The sequence below is a fragment of the Erithacus rubecula genome, assembly GCF_903797595.1.
Source record: "Erithacus rubecula genome assembly, contig: SUPER_Z_unloc_1, whole genome shotgun sequence".
NCBI lineage: Eukaryota > Metazoa > Chordata > Aves > Passeriformes > Muscicapidae > Erithacus > Erithacus rubecula.
In genome coordinates this window covers 2,132,962-2,149,179 of record NW_027635590.1, presented here as the reverse complement: position 1 = coordinate 2,149,179, position 16,218 = coordinate 2,132,962, and the positions used below count along the sequence as shown (strand labels likewise).

Sequence of the window (16,218 nt, the reverse complement as noted above, 5' to 3'; positions counted from 1 at the left end):
AAAATGCTTTTAGACCCTTAGCACAGGGTCCGCAAAAACTATGGTCTGTGGGAACCTTACTAGAAGACTGAAGAATTTTGTGCAAGATTAAAAGGAGGCCAGGGCACTACCCTCGAGGATGGCTAAGAAGTTCCTGAACATGTTATGTCTGAGGTATAATTGAACAATGATCATATAGAAAGAGAACCTGCAGAGCACCAGCCGCGGCCACTTCACACCATGATGGGTTGATGAGCACCTTCCTTAGTGCTTTTGTCACTGCTCAGCGAGCCAGGCTGAGGCAGTAACACAGATGATATATGAAAGTGCTGTGCAAAGCTTGGTATTGGATTACAGGCTTCAGCACTTTCTGCAGTAAGTTATTTACTATCTAATTGAGTTTCTGGACTGAAATCTGTGCTAATGCTATCAACACAAACCATAGCTTCCAGCTACAAAAGCTGTGTGCATTCTCACAAAGCACCTTGTCGTTTTCTTTGCATCCCTGATGGTGACAGTGATATTTTCCTCTGAGGTACGTTCAGAGGAGGCAGGGAAAAAGAAAAGCATGAATTCTCTTCACTACAAAATGGATTATCCTTCAAATCCAGACCAGTAAATTGCATTTTTCAGTGTGTCAGTCAATGCTTCAAACATTTTTCTCAGCATCTATATCAGCTGAACTGAGCCAAGATTTTATTTTGTAGAATTCTTTTAGGGTGTGTGTGTCCTTCTTTTTTTTTTTTTACCTTTTTGGACAATCTCTGTTTGCACCATCTAAGTTTTAAATGCAGCAAAGTCATATTCACTCAAATATCTCAGCACCAAACATCTTGTTGCACAGAAGGGCCCCACCACCAAGAAAACCACTGAAGACCAGAGGCAGCAAAGACTTTAAAACGTAAAGTGATTGGAGGATAGAAGCAAAATTGTATTGTGGTTTTACCTTTTTGCAGCTTTTATTTTTAGTTCAAAATGCACCAAAAGCAAGCACAGCTCATCACAAGAAGGAAGAATATGTTTTTCCTTCTGAACTGCAAACATTAAGACTCTTGGGGGAATCTCATATATCACTCACTTCCTTCAAAACAGATCTGAATGAAACCTGTAGGGTCAAGGATGTTTCACGTCTGTCTCAACAACAGAACTAGAAAGGATGAGATTGCCCCTTGTCCCCTTATTCCCTGCTACTACTTCCAAATCTCAACAAACCCCCAGCTTTAACACATCTTCCCTATCTGACTCTATTTTCTTAAAACAGTCTTTAAATTTAATTGACTGCATATAAATTTTGTCTAAAATATGCATCTGAAGACTGCTGCAAATGCTGTCTGAACATCTCCAGGCTCTCCTAAATCAAAAAGGAACAACATGGCTTGTTCTTATCTGGGACATGCCTTTATAAATCACAGCAGCTTTCTGGATGTCTTGCCAAATCTGAGATTCATGGCATAAATATAACTCTGATCCACCGTTTACATTTTATTCTGGAAAAGTTGTGGTGTTGTCAGCCAAGATTTAAATTAGATGAAGAGAAACAAAGCTTTGTACATCTTGGTACAAGTTTGGAAGTTCTGCTTAGAAACCCAAAAGAAAAAAAAACAACTACATATGCCCACACTCCAACAAAGACCCCAGAAAACAAGGACACTGTTTGCTGTTTCCAAAATATTATTTGACTTGGAGCCTTCATATCTGCTCAAATAATTATCAAGAAGCCCATGACTGCAGCTTCCCATAAATATTCTAACAAAATATATAGAAATAAAAAACCTAAAATGGTTAAACAATTGTAAATTGGCAATCAAACTTGCTTATTACTTAAATCCCTTACATTTTATCTTTGGCCAAAATAAACCAAACTGACTTTACATTAGAAAGTTCTATAGAACTGGAAATATTTGTGGTCCGCAAAATATACAGATCCGTAATTCTTCCAGCTTCCTTTATTTCTTGAAATTTTATTTAAAATAAAAGCACTGTGAATAGAAACATATTTATTGGTGGCTAAAACTAATCCCAAACTCCAAATCTGCTACCTACCTTCTAGTGTAAGAAATTGGCCCTTCTGAGAACTACCAGTAAGAGCTCTTTTATACAGACTTCTTATATAGACTTCACATATCTAGTACTTTTCGTTTTCAAGATGCATACACATGCATAAAACCTCAGTCATTTACACTGCCTCTTCTTTGCTGAGCCTGGGTAAATTTAAACCTGCTCAAACCTGAAATGACCATGCTTAGGAAAGCAAGAGCAATAAAAGAGAGCAGTTTTTCATGCTACCACTCAAGCTTCACTTATTCTGCCACACACAAAAACACACTCATCAAAGGAAGTCACAGCTACAAATAGCAAAGTGGTGAGAAAAATAGTTCTTCACAAAAGGTTTACAGAAAACAGATTTGTTAGGGCGGGGAGGATATGTGAATAAACCACAGATGCAAGACTGATTATTGGTAATATTGATTGATATTACAATAAACATGTGCACAACAGAAGCTTAATACAGTAACATCTTCAGACCCAATTGGACACCTATTCCTCACAGGAAGACTACTGCATTCCCTATAAAATTTCACTTGTTAAAATACCTTGCCAAACCAAACAAGAGCTGCAATTCTCCCTTGAAGTACCTTCAATTCCATACTAAGTGCTGGTGACAGTGGTCTGGCCCTGACCTGGAATGGGAGACAGTAACTTACTTTTAAACAATCAGATTAGATGCAGGACACATTGTCCTTGTATGGACAGCATCACAGCATCTTCCATGTACTTTCTGGAATTCACAGAGAAAACCTAAGGACCATCTTGGCCTCCACTACCAGAAACATTTTGAGAATTCACTCTATTTTCCACAAGCTTGACCATTCACACAGAGAAGATGCCATTCTCAAAGGGTCTAAAGGTTTAATTAATTAATTAATTAATTAAAACACAAATCCAGGAAAATTAGGCCATACAACTACTCGAACTAACGACAGATATAAGGTGGGCTTTTTTGGTTTGTTTCCTTTTTTTCTGCTTTCTTTCCAATAACTGGCAGTCACACCATGAGCAAGGGAAAGGCCTCTCAATAGCTTCATGTTGAAGCCTGTAGGTGCTTTATCAAATGGAGTCCAAAGATAGCTGCAATTACACCTGCAAACCTAGACTCTCCACAGAGAAGAAAAAGGAGGTAGCAATTATCTATCATGTTTTTCAGGCCTACAGCAAATGCTTCCTTCTGTAATAGTTGGGTGGGTTACTTTTTTGTTTTAACAGCATGGCACTCCTTCTATCACTTTCTAAAGTGCAATGATCAAACTCCATTAGTCAAGGTAAATGTGACAAGCAGGTAAGTACTAAATGGAATTTACTTAAAATATTGTTCAATAAATCATATTAGCATTTATTAAATAACTTGGAACTTGACAACAGCAGACACATGAGCAAATGACCCATCATGTGGTTTTGAGATTTGCTGTTTAGCAGCAAGTTGTTGGAAAGACGAACGTGACTCTAAGCATAGCTGGTTGAAAACAAATAAAAGGACAACACACAAACAAAAACAAATAAATTCTTATTCTTCACCCAGTAGAGACACTGATGTGTCAGGCTCCATTACAGCATTTTCCTACACACTCTGAGCAGAGAATGTTAGAACTAATGAAAACTGAGAGTATTTCCTCTCTCTTGTATTACCCCTCACAGAGACAACTTGTTTTCAGGTGTTGTTTTAAAAGGGATATTTTAGCCATGCAGCTTTGAAGTGTCTCATCAGCACATGGTCTTTAGACAGTGGTGCTAAGGATGCTTATCCAGAATACCACCAGAAAAGCCAGGAACACCAACTGCAGTGAAAAAAAAAAAAATCTTAAATGCAACTTGCAGCAATACACTACCTTTAAATATGTTACATGTGAGCAGGAAAAAAAAGTAGTGAGACAAACTGGACATTCTGGTCCTTTCACATTTTGCTAGCATTACCTGTTAGCATTACCAAAACGAATCTGATCTTTAACTGACAAAGTGGCACCTGAATGCCCAGTTTCATGACTCCAAAAACTTGCTGCTTTTTAACTCACTGATAGAAGATGCCATAGAAGACTGGCTTTGTGCATTTTCACAATTAAAGAAATCATCACAGGAGCTTGGGGCTTTTTTGCTAATTAGGATAAGCAGTGACCTTCTGCTACACAGACAGAACAACACTTCACTCAGAAAACTTTTAGCAAATACAAAACTATCTTTGCGAGACTTGCTTTGCACCACAGAAGGAAAATGATTTCTACCTAACTAATCCTGCACTCCATTTACCCCTGGCAATGACAAAAGGCAGGAGCTATTTCAAGAACTGCAGGATACTTGTTCTACACCTACAGCCTTGTTTGCCGCCCACCCAAACAATGAGGCTCTTGTTCAACCTGACTCTTTGGACCTGGCCTAGGAGCTGCAACCCAAGCCAGCTGGACTGCACATGCTCATGAAGACATCATGTTTTGTCCTGTTTTGTTTGGGTTTTTTGTCGTTGCTGGTGGTGGGTTTGTTTTCCTTTAAAGAGGGACGCAGAGATCCACTCTTTTTGCTATGACACCACTGGATTTTGCTGCATCAGAACGAGTTATAGTTTTTATCCTTTCCAAGAACCTCAGCTGCTGCTGTAGGCCAACAAGGAAACCTAGCAATTCCTTCTCCCAGTCTGGCGTGAGCCAAGGTTTAAAAGGTTCAAACTCCACACAGGTCTCAGATTCTCCATGGGATTGGGCATTTCAGCAGGTAAGGATGGATCACTGTGAGCCGCCGGGGTATCTGGTGGCTCACAGTGTGTCTAGCCCAGGATGGGCTGGGGCACTGCTGGATCACAGCACACACCGGTGTCACCACGCAGGAGTGAGCAGTGACACATCTCCAATTTTACGATGTTTTCGTTAGGAATTATTAGAATTTATTCCTATAATTTTTAATAGGAACAGAATTTTTTCAGCACTACTATAGTTTTCAGACTCGATTTTTGCAATTTACGACTGCTATTATTAGGATATTGCTATCCCTAGAATTTTGATTACTACCATTAGATACTTATTTTTGCGATGGAATGCACTGCTTTTATTGCTGCATTTCAGTACTGTCGTTTTGCATTAGATTTTACAATTATACTTCAGTGCTATGGTTTGTCGATACTAATTATGAATAGAGTTTTAATCAGCAGTGGGTTTGGGCAATTTTTCCTCCCCCCGCCCTCTCCCGGGACGCGTCCCCGGCAGGTCCCGCACGCCCCCGCCGCCGCCCCGGCAGCCCCTTACCCTCGCACTGGTAGCCGGCCAGCCCCCAGATGAAGTCGGTGCAGTAGTGGCAGAAGGTGGGCTTGGTCAGGGTCACCCTGCGGAACGCGTGGCCCGGCGGGCTGCTGCCCCCCGCCGCGGCGCGGCCCCGCCCGCCCAGCACGGGGCTGGAGGCCGGGCTGCTGCTGCCGCCGCCGCCGCGCACCGAGCGCGCCCCGTCCGCCATTCCCGCCGGGCGCCCGCTCCGCGCGCTCCGCGCCGGCCGCCGCTCGCTCGCCCGCGCTTCCGCCCCGGGGCGGCGGCGGGGCGGGCGGGGGCGGGCGGGGGCGGCGCCCGGCGGGAATGGCGGGCGGCGCGCACTGCCCCCTGCCGGCCGCGCCCTGCGCGCCGCGCCCGGCCTGTCCCTCAGTTCCCGGGCTTGTCCCTCGGTTCCCGGGCTTGTCCCTCAGCACCTCGGGCCAGTCCCTCAGCACCTCGGGCCGCGCCGGCGCCGCCGCCTGCCCGGGAAGCCCGGCCCCGGGTCCAGCCACGCGTTCTGAGAAGAAACTCCTCCTAGCGTCCATCCTAAACTGCCCCGGAGCATGTGTTCTCTCTCCTGCCTGGGAGAAGAGACCCACCCCACCTGGCTAAAGGCTCCTCTCAGGGAATTTTAGAGAGTGACGGTGGATAATGTCACCCCTGAGCCTCCTTTTCTCAGGCTGAACGGCCACAGCTCCCTTGGCTGCTCCTTGTAAGACTTGTGCTCCAGCCCCTTCGCCGTCTTAGTTGCCCATCTCTGGACTCAGAGGTAAGGCCTCCAGTTTTTTGCCATGACATTAATCTGGAAAGTTTTGCTATCCCATCATCATACCGTTTTAGAGCACACAAAGCTCCACCTCAAGAAGATTTGTTGCGATGCATTGGCAGAAGAAAATTATTTGCCATAGGTTTTGCCTTCTACACTCAACATCTCTGACTTAATGAGAAAAGGTAAGGGGTTCTGCCAGTCTCCCTCCTCCATAGCACAGGGGTGTTTTGTCCTTTGTTCACTTAAACCTTCTTGCTGCTGGTTTGGAAGAAGTTCACACACATGGATGTTTCTGTGTTGCCAGTCTCTGGAATGCCTTGTTTCTTCAACTTACTATGCTAGGTAAAGTATTATGGATGTAATAGTTCAGGACAAGAAAGGAGGTGACCATTTTGGATTTTGTGTATGTAGATGTATGCTGCCTGCATCTCAACTTGCCTGACTGTGTCCTTCTCTCAGCTTTGTGTGGAGAATCTCCATAAAGCTGCTCAAAACAATATCCAGATACTTCCATTAAGCAATGACAGACAAGAAAGGGTAGTTAAAATTTTTATTCCTGGCTCTGATTTATCTGGATTTTCATGAAGTGTGTAATAAGCTGGTGTAATAAACTTCTTGTGCAATAAATCCTCTGTAGACCAACATTAAGTTCAAAAATTTCTTAGCATCTTCTAGTTTCTACTACTCTTACTTTACATCTCCTTTCTGTGTTGTGAATATGAAAGTAGTTATAATCAGAATGATTTAACCTTCTCAAGGAGAAACTGTAGAAATAATTGAGACCAAAGAAAGCGTAATATGACTTTTCATGATGGGAGAAAGAGTGAGTAGTAGATATATAAGCTTTGAAATACTTCTAATTACTTCTACAAACATTATTTCAAAAACAATCTGAGATACTACAGAGCTATATGTATGAAGCCCCAGGTATACAGGAGGACAGGGAAGAGGGAAGCAGTGTGAAACCTCTTTGTTTGAGATGTGTGTGTCTGCTGAAGACCGTGAATCAGCCAAAGCACATAGTGATAGGTCCCGTCTTCCATAAACTCAAACTTGCTTTAGTCTTCCTAAAAATCACAGCACAAGGCTTCTTGGAACACATTTCTGGGCCCACAGGGAAGACAGAGAGAAACAGCCAATATTGGATTTGCCAGTGGTCAGTGGTGCCCAACCTAGTTGATTGCTTTCCATGATGAATGTGTAGACCTGTTAAGGAGGGGACACTAGTCTAACCTCAACTTCAGCAAGGTTTGTGACTTAATCTCCCACAAAATTCTCGTATCCAAAGTGGAACGTTATGGCTCCGCATGGGTGGAGAACTAGATGGATAAAAAACTGGTTGGATGGTTGAGCTCTGGAGGTTCATACTTGAGCCCTGCCTGGGTGCCCATAGTGGGAGGAGTATTACAGGGGTCTCTCCTGGGACCTGGTCATTGAGCATGTTTGTTGAGATCATGAGAAGGTGACAGAGAGCAGTATTGTCAAGTGATGTGAAGTTCACACATGACACCAACCTGAGGAAGCAGTCATTACATTGCCATCTACAGGGACCTGAACAGACAGGAGAAATGAATCATATCACAGAAACAAAGGGTTGGTTTGGGTTGAAAGAAACATTAAAGATATTCTAACTCTTCTGCCATGTGCAGGGACACCTTTCATTAGACCAATTTGCTTAAAGTCCCATCCAGCCTGACCATGAATATATCCAGGACTAGAGCATCCCCAGCATCCCTGGGTGACTTTTTCCAGTGCCTCATCACCCTCACAGAATATATTTTTTTTTATAATATCCAATCTAAGCATACCCTTTTTCAGTTTGAAGCCATTTCCTCCTTTTTCTGCCAATTTATTTCTAAAGTCCCTGGAGAGGGACCTTAAAGAAGTCCCTCTCCAGCTGTCTTGTAAGCTCCCTTCTGGTACTGGAAGACTACAATTAGATGCCTTCTTTTTCCAGGTTGGACAATCCCAATTTTGTCTTTCCTTGTAGGAGAGATGTTTCCCTCCTCTGATAAGCTTGGTGTCCCTCCTCTGGACTCATTCCAGCAGTCCCATGTCCTTCCTGTGCTGGGACCCCAGTGCTGGGTGCAGGGTTCCAGGCAGGGTCTCACCAGAGCAGAGCAGAGCAGAGGGGCAGAATCCCCTCCCTCCCCTGCTGCCCACGCTGCTCTGGATGCAGCCCAGGACACGTTTGGTTTCTGGGCTGGGAGTGCCCATGGCTGGGTCATGTCCAGCCTCTCATCCAGCAGCACCCCCAAGTCCTTCTCCCAGGGCTGCTCTGATCTGTTCATCCCCAGCCTGTGCCAGTGCTGGGGGCTGCCCTGACCCAGGTGCAGCACCTTGAACTTGGCCTTGTTGACCCTCATGACATGGGCCCACTTCTTGAGCTTGTCCAGGTCCTTCTGGTTGGCATCCTGTCCTTCAGGAATGTCAGCAGCACCACTCAGTTTGGTGTCATCTGTAAATTTGATGAGGATGCACTTCATCTATGAAATAATACTTGTCCCAGTACAGACCCCCGAGGGATACCACTGGTCACTGATATCCATTGGAACTCTGAGCTGTTGACCACTACCCTCTGGATGCCACTGATTTCTTATCCATGTGACAATTCACCCATCAAATCCATCTTTCTCCATTTAGACAGACGGATGTGGAGGACCATGTAAAAGTCTTGAAAAATGACATTTGCTGCCCTTTCCTTGTCCACTGGTAGAGTTACTCCATCAAAAAAGGCAAGTTGGTCAGGCAGGACTTGCCCTTGGTAAAGCCATGCTGGCTGTCCCAAATCACATCCCTGTCCTCCATGTGCCTTAGCACAGCTTCCAGCAGTGTTCCATGTTCTTCCCAGCCACAGAGGTGATGCTCACAGGGCAGTGCCAGGAGTCCTCCTTTCTATCCTTTTTAAAAATGAGTACAGTGTTTTCTCTTTTCCAATCACCTGGGATTTCACCTGACAGCCACAACTTTTCAAATGTAATGGAGAGTGGTTTGGCAACTACCTCTGCTGGTTCCCTCAGGACTCTAGGATGCATCTCATTGGCTCCTGTAGATTTCAAGTATGTTCAGGTTCTTCAGGTGGCCATGAATCTGATCTTTACTTAGAGCAGGAGAGACTTTTGTCTCCCAGTCCCCACCCTGCTGTTTGTCATCAAGTGATGTGGGAAGAGGGGTTACCATTGAGGACTGTGGCAATAGAAGTTCTTGAGTACCTCAGCTTTCCTCTCAATCATTATTACCAACATTGTCTATCAAGGGGCACAACTTCTTTGAAGTCCAAATGAGCACACAGGCAGCACAGTAGTACTGTAGAAAAGTTCCTAGGTGTCTTCATTGTCAATGAGCCAGCTGTGCACATGGCAACAACCAGGATCAACAGCATTCTGAGCTGTCCAGGAGCACAGCTAGTCAGATGAGAGAAGGGATTATTACTGTCTCTCCTGCACTACAATATTAGACTATTGCATTCAGTTTTGACCTCTATAGTGCATAACAAACTACTGGAGCAAGTTAAGTGGAAAATCATGAGGGTGGTTAGGAGTTGGTGCACTTTTCCTGTGCAGAGAAGGCCGAGGGAGCAGGGCTTACTCTGCCAGAAGAAGAGACAGTTTTCAGGAGATCTCATAGCACCCCGTGGTACTGACAAAGAAGTTTTAAAGAGGATGGACCAATGTTCCTTACAGGAGTGCACACTGTAAGGACAAGAGACAAAGGGCAGAACTTCAACCTAGGTGTTCAGGCTGGATTTGAGGAGAAACCTCTTCACCCTGAAGGCAGTCAAGCAGAGGAGAAGGTTAAGTGAATGTGTCCTGCTTTTCTTTTCAACATTGCCTGTCCTTTTGAAACGTGTTTCTTTTGTGTTGAACTAATAGTTCTTCCCCTCCTAAGAATCAGAGGCCCAAGACATGGAAAGCTGAGAGTCATGAGAAGAAGTCTTTCCTACACTCTGGGAAACTACCTTATAATTGTGTCAGAATTTGACTGTTTCAAAGGCCTGAGGAGGTAATCAATTTTTTTTTTTCTGAAAAGGTGAGAATGCATTCAATTAACAAATAATGACATACACTACTGAATCCCTTGCCAGGGCAGGTAGTTACAGGGTTTCTTTGATAGAAGACTGTAGAATGGTAGTTTTTATAGTTGAGATGTAAATTAAGTGCAAGATTTCAGCTATTTTTTAACAACTGACTCTCCAGATACATATTTATAAGCTGTAACACAGGGGCAAGAACTAAACTTTTTGTGCTTTAACTTCCCATCTTATCTTTGAGCAACCTGTATAACCAGTCAAAACAACCTAAACTAGCCAATGATTATCTTCAGCCAAGTCTTCCCAAACATCTGCTACCAGCAGCCATGGAGTATGGCAGCAATTGAAGGCTAGCCATCCTTTCCATTTCACGTGTGTAGAACATCTTTTGCCCTAGACAGGAGAAAAAATGTGAAGTTAAGAATTATTATTCACAAATGTGATAACTCATTAGAAGTGTTTTTTTCCTCACGCAGGAGTTATTGCTTGACAAGCTGGTAACTGAAAGATTAAACAAACAGGATGAAACTATCACTTCTCAGGTATACCTTCATTTATTTTTTTAATAAATAAGTGTTTCACAGATGAAAACAAAAAAATTCTTTGAACATCCTTTGTCTTCGTTTTTACAAGATTAGTAAAATGAAATTAGGAAAAAAATGTTAAGGCCTCTGAAAAGAAAATTTAATTATTTTTATAGTCTGATAAACATTTTTTGGCACTTTGGGTTCTATAACCTCATTAAACTCAAGTTATGCAACTCCAGGGCAGGCAGGACAGAAAAATTGTCATTTTTACAACTTTCTTGGCTTGGTAGAGGTTTATTCAGTAAAAGGAGCAAGCGTTGCACCTTGGATCTTCTGAACTTTTGGTAACCTTCTTGTACTCTTTATATCTAGGGAGAAAACATCCTGTGACAGATAGAAAGCCTTGGATACAACTGAGAAATAAAAGTTCTGGTACATCAACCCAAATTTATGTACAAGATTAAATAAGTTTGATGTGGTGTCAATATTGCATCACATTTTAATACTTTAAGGAATACAGTTAATTATACCAGACCTCTCTTGACACTCAGTATAATGAAATTCAGTTGCTCAATTCTTTCATGAAGTAATTTTTTGTAAGCAAGCTTAAAAAAACCTGATGACAAATAATCATGTCAGATCCAGGTAGAATCCAGAGAGGATTTTATAAGACTGTATGAATATGGAAGTAGTGGGTGAAAAGCAGATAGTGTGGGGCTAGTTTTTAGTGGACTGTCCTGGCCTTCCCATTTCCTGGTTTCTCAGAGAGCGACAATTTCATCCATCCACCCACATGATGGCAGTGGGAGTCCCTAGCTTCCCAAATGCCAGATAATTTCTAAATTGCTAGATTTCTGTTTCTACAAAATGTGTTCTTTACCTGTTGGTGAGGTGTGAAAGTGTGTAATCCCATGTTACCACACAGAGCCGTAAGCAAAAGCCTTTCTAGATTACTTGAATCTTCTATATTGTTGATTTCTGTTTTCTGAATTGCCTTCATTACTACAAGGAATAGGAAGAGAGGAATGACACAAACCATGTGTGGAGGTTGAAAAGGAAAGTTTGAAATAAACTGTGGATTCTAAGAACCCAGAATTTAAAATACAGGAGTTGCTTTGAATGTGCCCTCCTGTTCGCAACCAGCAGGGAAGAAGAGCTATGGGAGATTGGTTTCATTTAGTTTAAACCAGCACATTAATATTTGGAAATCAAGGGATAATGTTGTTTGGGCTCATGAAAGTAATTGGTTCATGAAGTATCACCTACTTAAGCAAGGGAGGTTTCAGATTTACAGTTTTTTCACCTCTCCAAGTTGGTGATATCTGAATCAAAAGTAAATCCTGATGTTAATTTAAATAGGATACCTTTCTTCCCAAAATCTCACAGCAGAGAAGACAACAAAAGTATTAGATTATGTTTATGCACTCTTTGTCTTGCAATGGTAAACAGCAGAGAAAGTCAATTTCTTATACCCACACTACAAAAGAAAAAAAAAAAAAAAAAAGGAAGTGCTTAGCATATAATTTTTGTTTTTTAATTTTTTTTTTTTGCTTCATAATAGCTCTACAGTTACTTCCTAGAAAAAGTCTTTAATACAACTGTTCCAATCACACTAGAAATAAATCAAGTGCTGATTTTTAGTTAAAAGCACCAACTGCCCCTGAGTAAGAGAAGCAAAAGCCCTGCTATGGAAAGCCAAAAGAAAGTTCTGGTTCAGTTCCAAGCTAAGCAGTAAAATATGTCTTTCAACTTTTTATTTGATTCTTTATTTAGCCAGATTAAGAGGCTATACCTTTTCAGATAAAGGTTATAATAAGGAACACATTAGATTGCATAATCTAAACAAAATTGTTTATTAATGTTTATATATCAAATATATGCACACTTTTCACACAGGTACAGAGACTTAGAAGAAAATCCTTCTGTTCAAATTAATCCATCTCTTGTGGGGAAAAAGAAATCCTACAGAGATCCCATCAAGTAATACTTTATTTCACCAAAATCATTATAGTCAGCTGTAGTAACTATTTAATTAAAAAGTAGATACATTTATCACAAGCAAACATAACTGCAGAACTCATATTTTATTTTAGCATTTACACTTCTTACTATTTTAGGAGTTTTTCTAGTTCTGCTAACAAAACTGAGAATTAGTAAATAATAAGTCATACAGGAGCTGAAAGTGTAACAACATAACAAAGTCAAGAGAAATATTAGGCCCAGCAAGCTAGCAAATATGGTGATATGACAGGCAAATTGTTTGTGCTTCAAATACACTGATTTTAATATTTAATAGCTTACTTCCAGCTCTTAAGTTTTAGAACAAATAACTTCCTGACAGAGTAACTAAGGGATTTGCTCAGAGTTAATTAATCACTTCTCTGGGAGAAAAACACCAACCAATCAACCAAAACACTAGCTAGGAGTTTATTTATTTATTTATTTATTGTAAAGGGTTGCCAGTTCAACTAATTTAGTCATGTTTTGTCTCTGGACCTAGGAAACATGAAAGCAGTTCTTATGAAGAGAGTAGCATTCTGAAATGCAAAATATGTAGAAACACCCATACGGAATAACAGATTGCTGAAGATTTAGTAAGATGCACTCTGAAAATAAAATGTCCAGGTCTTGTTGTTAAAACTACATAAATTTGTTGTTGAAATAAAAAATTGCAATTTCTGATTCTGCACACAAACCCAGTATACAGAATGCCATTTTTTAATATATGTGTATATGTATAAATATATAGCATTATTCATTTCTATTCCTGACAGAACCTCTTGGCTTATGAGAAAGATCTATTCCTTCACCAGCAAGAATGTAAAAGCATAGCACGTGTGCTGGACTCCAGAGTGATATGCTGACACATGAGATTCTCCTTTGGCTGTGTCACTGGTGCCCACATTGATGACAGGAAGTCATGGTCAGAGGGCTTGACACAAGCACCCCAGATCAAAGACCCTAGCAAGCAGCTAGGGTCTCTGAGACAGAGAGGTCAGCAAAAGTAAAATTTCCAGCCATCATGGCTTGCTCTGTCCTCCTGAGGGGCTTAGATGTCCTTCCTGACCAAGGTTGTTTCTGTTTATCTGTTTTCAGGGTATTGCACCTGAGTGCCTTCAGTTCATACCTACTTGACCAAAAGGAGTCATTCTCCTGTTGACAGGAGTCACAAGCTTCCAACATTTCTACTTTGAGGGTCTCAACCTTCCCAATTTTCGAGTCCAAATGTATTGCAGAGTCAGCATAGCCTTTTAGTTGTCCCACTTCTTAATCATCTGTTACAGATAAATTCTTAAAATAAGACATCACTGTGGAATTAAAGGGGTTTTTTGATTATTAAATAATTATAAAATTATAATTAAATAATTACTGAATGTTAATTAAATAGTAATGTAATTTAACAACTGCAGCCCACTGCTGTACAGAAAGAGCTCGATGGCCTCAGAGTGGGGCTACAGATGTATATAGTGTAATGTGGTTGGTATGTAGTTAACCTGCCTTGGCGCTGGAGTGCAGCCACAGGAGTTTTAGTTTCGGCTAGTCCTGCTCAGGATGGTTCTGTTAGGTCCTGAGAAGTTGTGGTTGAGGCTCCTTGGTTCCTGAGAAGTCAGTGGCCTGGCACAGTGCTCTGGGTGTGCATAGCAGGGCTGACTGGTGGTGATGCATAAACCCAAGTGCTGTTCACTCAGCCAGAGTCTTGCAGCCATCACTGCTGCTGAGGGCTCCAGCACTTACCTCTGCCCAGGCACTTCCTTGGAGGGATCCTGCTCATCCTCTCTGGTGCTACGTGGTGTGCTGCCTTCTCTCATAGATTCTGCACCAGGCAGCTCTGTATCTGAGCTCTGCACCTCAACCTCCCCGGTATCACCCTGGCAAGAGGCATCTGGCATTCCATATAACCCTACACCTGCAGGATCTCCCATGTTCTTTTGGAGCAGCACCTGGGCTGGTGGTAAGGGGCATGCTATCATGCTGGCTTCAGCAGTGTTCAGCAGTTTTTCTGTGCACTCTTGGTGTCCTCTGTAATGGCTATGCTGTGCTAAAGCCAGCTGCCCCTCACCAGCAGATCAGTGCTCTCCTGTGGTACAGCTGAACAGAAATAAACACCCCCTGACCAGGAACACACTGACTTGGAGCTGCTGTGTTCCACAGTAAAGAAAACAGAAGGAGGGGCAGCAGTGTATCTTCTATCTGTGGAAAATAAAAACTGGTCTGTTATGTGCAACCCCTGCTTACCACTGCATTTCCTCTTGTTATAGAACAGTTTGTAACTAAAATGGGTTCTGTTGAGTGCAGCCTGTGGTTGATTAATGAAAGATAATTCATGTGAATGCTGCTGGTTTCGTAGGTGTTTATTTCATTGAATAATGTGGAATACGAGAGGACTCTGTATCTCGGAGCAGGGGTAGCCTTAAAGTTAGGTCCAAGTTCGGTATTAAAGCAGTTCCCCACATTCTTCTGGAAGGAGTGTTGACTTGCTTTATCACCTTGTTTTACAGATGAAACTTTACAGTGTGTAACTCAGTTCAAGATTTCGGAAAGAATGTGAGTTTTCCAATTCATGCTGCAAGTAAAACAAATGAAAACTTACGTGTGTGCTCTATGACCTAACTGGACAGGACCATGAGGCAGTCTCATATAAATGTTCAAGCTCTGCAGGACAGACAATACCTTCAGCAACAGTGTGACATTTCAGAGGGTCAGCTAGGGAAGGAGATGTGGCAGTGACCTTTATTATTGCAGAATTGATGTCCTTAAATTCTCCACAAGCCAAAAGATGTGAGGCCTACCACTAAGTTAACAGCAGTCATGCAGCTGTACATTACAATATAGAAACAGGCACTAGGACCTTCAGCACCAAAACTGTGTTGGGCCTTGAGGGAAGCTGAAAGCTCATCCTAGATCCAGGGACACACTTGGATTACAGAACAGAATATCCACGAATCATGCAGATTTCCACCACAGACCACTGACATCATGGAAACCTAAGCACTGGAGTGTGGAAGTGCATTAGGAACAAAAAAGGCAAATGAGATTTCACTGATGGAAATGAAGCATTGAGGGTCTGGTAACACTCAGCATTTCATAGGTGATCCCATAGGATAGCTTTCTCTTGGAACAGTCAGCTTTTCATTAAAGTCTCTGGTAAATTAGGCAGTCTGTCACTGAGGGAGATAAACAATAGAGGTACAATTTGCACGTAGAGCAGTAGTAGAGGATTTCCCACTCTCATGGCATCATGTGCTCAGAAATGTAGTAAAAAAGCCCATCAATCTCCATCTTCTTTACTGTGTTATCCCCTTGTTTCATGTTTGTGTGCAAAGGATTGATTACTTGCAAACAGGCAAAAAAGGCAACTTTTGTGAGATGTAATTTAGCTCTGTGCTCTCACTTGCACTGGCAGTCAGGGTATATCCATCATGATACATTTGCTCTCTGCCCTCAGGGGCAGGAAAATTTGTCAGGGAAGCATCCATCCTGACTGTGCCATATCATGGGTCTGATGATTTGATCTGTCTGTTCAGGAAGCCTTGGAAGCAACTAAGTGGAATATTCTTAAATTGCAATTGCTGTTTTTATTCAGCATGTTAATTTGCTGTGGGAAAATGGAGGAATCATAAAGCAAAGTAC

The 16,218-nt window shown here is 42.1% G+C and overlaps 2 protein-coding genes across 2 annotated transcripts in view; one reads left to right on the top strand and one right to left on the bottom strand.

Moving 5' to 3' along the window:
• Positions 1-5,542, bottom strand: part of DGKQ (diacylglycerol kinase theta) — an 87,867-nt gene extending 82,325 nt beyond the window's left edge. The window contains exon 1 of the mRNA XM_079330878.1: positions 5,265-5,542. Coding sequence (XP_079187004.1) covers positions 5,265-5,469 — 205 coding nt within the window. The 5' untranslated portion in view covers positions 5,470-5,542. The remainder of the gene's footprint in view (positions 1-5,264) is intronic.
• A 157-nt stretch (positions 5,543-5,699) lies between these two features.
• Positions 5,700-16,218, top strand: part of ACO1 (aconitase 1) — a 50,630-nt gene continuing 40,111 nt past the window's right edge. The window contains exon 1 of the mRNA XM_079330827.1: positions 5,700-6,030. The gene's annotated coding sequence lies outside the window, so the exon portion shown is untranslated. The remainder of the gene's footprint in view (positions 6,031-16,218) is intronic.